This window comes from Brassica oleracea, chromosome C4 (genome assembly GCF_000695525.1).
Source record: "Brassica oleracea var. oleracea cultivar TO1000 chromosome C4, BOL, whole genome shotgun sequence".
Classification (NCBI taxonomy): domain Eukaryota; kingdom Viridiplantae; phylum Streptophyta; class Magnoliopsida; order Brassicales; family Brassicaceae; genus Brassica; species Brassica oleracea.
Window position 1 is genome coordinate 8,867,293 of NC_027751.1, and position 3,934 is coordinate 8,871,226.

At 37.7% G+C, this 3,934-nt stretch overlaps 1 protein-coding gene across 1 annotated transcript; it reads left to right on the forward strand.

The window, feature by feature from the left end:
• The first annotated feature begins 1,144 nt into the window (after positions 1 to 1,144).
• LOC106338034 (pyruvate dehydrogenase E1 component subunit beta-3, chloroplastic) lies at positions 1,145 to 2,269 on the forward strand. Its single transcript, XM_013777104.1, is given in 7 exon segments — positions 1,145 to 1,182; positions 1,272 to 1,578; positions 1,580 to 1,890; positions 1,963 to 1,976; positions 1,979 to 2,068; positions 2,071 to 2,123; positions 2,126 to 2,269. Coding segments are annotated over 7 exon segments (957 nt in total).
• Positions 2,270 to 3,934: the final 1,665 nt, after the last annotated feature.

Consider the following 3,934-nt stretch of genomic DNA (forward strand, 5'->3'; position numbering starts at 1 on the left):
GACATCCTACACGCAGTTGGAGTTGTGAGTCGATACATGGAGCATCCAACAACAACTCATTTCAAGGCAGCTAAGAGGATCCTACGCTATATCAAAGGTACAATCAACTTTGGCTTGTACTACTCTATTTCTAATGATTACAAGCTTGTTGGATATAGCGATAGCGATTGGGGTGGAGACGTAGATGACCGGAAAAGCACAAGTGGCTTCGTGTTTTTCATTGGAGAAACCGCTTTCACATGGATGTCAAAGAAGCAACCAATTGTCACTCTTTCTACTTGTGAAGCGGAGTATGTGGCAGCTACTTCATGTGTTTGCCATGCTATTTGGCTACGAAACTTGCTAAAGGAGTTGAACCTACCACAAGAGGAGCCAACGAAGATCTTTGTGGATAACAAGTCGGCAATAGCATTGGCGAAAAATCCAGTCTTCCATGATCGAAGTAAGCACATCGACACTCGTTATCACTACATTCGAGAATGTGTTACTAAGATGGATGTGCAATTGGAGTATGTGAAGACAAATGATCAAGTAGCTGATATCTTCACCAAGCCACTCAAGCGAGAAGACTTTATCAAGATGAGGAGCTTACTCGGAGTAACAAATCAAGTTTAAGAGGGGGTGTTGAAAGGTAAACTTGATTTGGATCAAGTTAAGGATTGGGCTAATCATGTGTTGATCCAAAACTTAGTCCAAATTCTAGAAAAATCATCCACCTACTTAGAATAAAAATCTAGATATTCTCATAGAATTATCTAGATAATTATGATAAAAAATCTTAGATATTATGGTAGAATTCTCTAGACTTAGGATTAAAATATGTAAGATATTTTGTATTTTGGAGACTATAAATACCTCCACTCCCCTTTCATTTTGTATCACCAAAAAAAAAACCAAGCTTGTAACAAATAATAAGATCCTCTTCTAAGTTATAAAATCTTTATTCTTCACAAAGTTTCTTTCTCTTCGAACAATTAAAACACTTTCTACATCCTTATAAAGTTTTTCATTCCAACATATTGATACCTAAAGCTGTTGCGGCATGTGCGTTTATCTTTGGTTTTCTCTTTTTCTACTTTTAGGAATCTGCAAACGCATCTTTTGACGAGATTCCGTTTTTAACTGTAGACTAAGAAGACGGACAATGCTGCCTGCCACCAGCTCCACCTCATCAAACTCTACGTATCATCTCCATCCTAATGATCTGGAGTTTATCCCTTTTGCTGCAACCTTAAGCATAACTTGTTTTAGCTATAAAAAAACTTGTGCAGACATGAGCTATTACTTTTCGAGGCACTTCAAGAAGTTTTAGAAGAAGAGATAGACAGAGACCCGCATGTATGCCTCATGGGTAAAGACGTAGGCCACTACGGAGGCTCGTACAAAGTCACCAAAGGCCTAGCTGAAAAATTCGGCGATCTCAGGGTTCTCGACACCCCCATCTGTGAAAAGGCATTCACTGGTATGGGCATCGGAGAGGACTAAGACCCGTCTGTCGAAGGTATGAACTTGGGGTTTCTACTCTTAGCCTTCAACCAAATCTCCAACAACTGTGGCATGCTTCACTACACATCCGGTGGGCCAGTTCACCATCCCGGTTGTCATCCGTGGGCCTGGTGGTGTGGGCCGGCAGCTCGGAGCTGAGCATTCCCAGCGGCTAGAGTCTTACTTCCAGTCGATCCAGATGGTGGCGGGTTCAACACCTTATAACGCTAAAGGGTTGATGAAAGCAGCGATAAGAAGCGAGAATCCTGTGATACTCTTTGAACATGTTCTGCTTTATAACCTCAAGGAGAGTATCCCTGACGAAGAATACATCTGTAATCTAGAAGAAGCTGAAATGGTCAGACCCGGTGAACACATCACGATCCTGACTTATTCAAGAATGAGGTAAATGAATCACAACCAAGTAATGAATCACAACATTGCTATTAAACTAATAGAATACATGTGTATCATCAGGTACCATGTAATGCAGGCGCAAAGACGCTGGTGAACAATGGGTATGATCCAGAGGTCATCGACATTAGGTCGTTGAAGCCGTTTGATCTCTACAGAATTGGGAACTCGGTGAATGTATGAGAACGGGAGGGATAGGAGCGAGTTTGACGGCAGCCATAAACGAGAAAACTTTCATGGTTACTTGGATGCTCCGGTGATGTGTTTGTCTTCTCAGGAAGTTCCAACACCTTACGCCGGTACGTTGGAGGAATGGACGGTTGTTCAGCCAGCTCAAATCGCCACTGCTGTTGAACAACTCTGTCAGTAATTATATCTTTTAACCGAGTGTCTTTTGACGTCGAAAGGCATTCTATTTTACGTTTTATTATTGTTTTGGTTGTCTCGGATGAAATATAGTGATACGGTTCTGATAGCGAATAAATTATATTCTTGGGGTTGGACGTATGTTTCCTACTCTCTATTTTTAATTCTAAAATGAAGTAAAATAAAGGATTTTTGCACTAGATAACCACAAAACAAATGTTATTTAGGTAAACAGACATGGAGACGGTACATTTTTGATTAATGCGAGTATGCTCCTACATTTAGACTTAGGTGTTGTACTGACCAAACCGGTACCCCATCTTTACCTGTCACGATTCTATATTTTCTATGTTTCTTCATTTTTGCTTTTCTATTTTTTTTTTTTTAATTATTGAAAGAATACCTCTCATCTTCACATAAATCCCTATTTTTTCTCCATTAATGGACGAGTTTGAAGTTTGGAGATCCTGAGAATGTTCAACGATGATGATGAAGAAGGAAAAGATCTCTCCGATCTAAGAAATCCAGACTCGGATCCGTTTCTAGCACCGAAGGATGTCTAGTCACCGAGGGTGGAGGAAACTGCGACTGTCCGGTGTCTAGCCAGTGTTCGTGGTGACCTTCCCCACCCGGATACCGATCAACGTGACGGAAGGGTTCTCGCCGGTCATGGCTTTCTCTACCATTATCTTGTTGTTAGCGAGCACGAGCCTTACACATGAGAGAGGAATAAGCAACTTTAAATCACAATTCTATTTGATTTTGGAAATTTGGATCTAAAGTTCTAATCTTTAGTGTGAAAAAAGGTAGAAGAATCATCATTATCGATACAAGAAAGGAAATACAACAAGGTCTCTTTTGAAATCATCAGTTTCCCAAAATCATTATTGATACATGGCATATCCGGTACCAAATCCTTATATCCAGATATCTCGTTAGAGAACTATCGAATCCCATAAATATATGGTTACACCATAACTTATCTGGTTATATTTGATTTCGTCTTTCGCACATAGGAATCTGAATTATAGTATCCGGATTAATTTTTTAATATTCGGTTAAACTCATACATACATATTAATTCATCTCTTATATTAACTCAACTCAACATGAATCTATATGGTATTATCCAATTATATGAGTTTTTATTGAGTTCAACCCTAAGGTGGAAATGTACGTAGGTTCAACACCCAATTGTAATTTGTTATTCATATCTTTTTAAAAAAGAAAAAATATAACAAACATCTAACAAGTTATATTATATTTTGAAAATAAAAAGGTAAAAAAAAATAAGAAACTAATAGTAGTTGCAAAAAAAAGTTTTTTTTTAATATTTCTAACACTGTCATTAAAACACTAAACCCTAAATCCTAAATATTAAACCCTAAACCTTGAAGTAAATCCAAAGGTTTAGGGTTTAGGATTAAGAGTTTAGTGTTTTTAAGATTTAGTGTTTAGTTTTTATGATTTAGGATTTAAGATTTATCCAAGGGGTTAGGGTTTACCCAAGAGTTTAGGGTTTATCCAAGGGTTTAGGGTTTATCCAAGTGTTTAGGGTTTATATTTAGGGTTTAGGGTTTAGTTTTTTTGGTGAAGGTGTTACAAATATTTTTAAAATCATTATTTTAGCAGCTACTATTATTTTTAATTTACCTATATTTTTTATTTA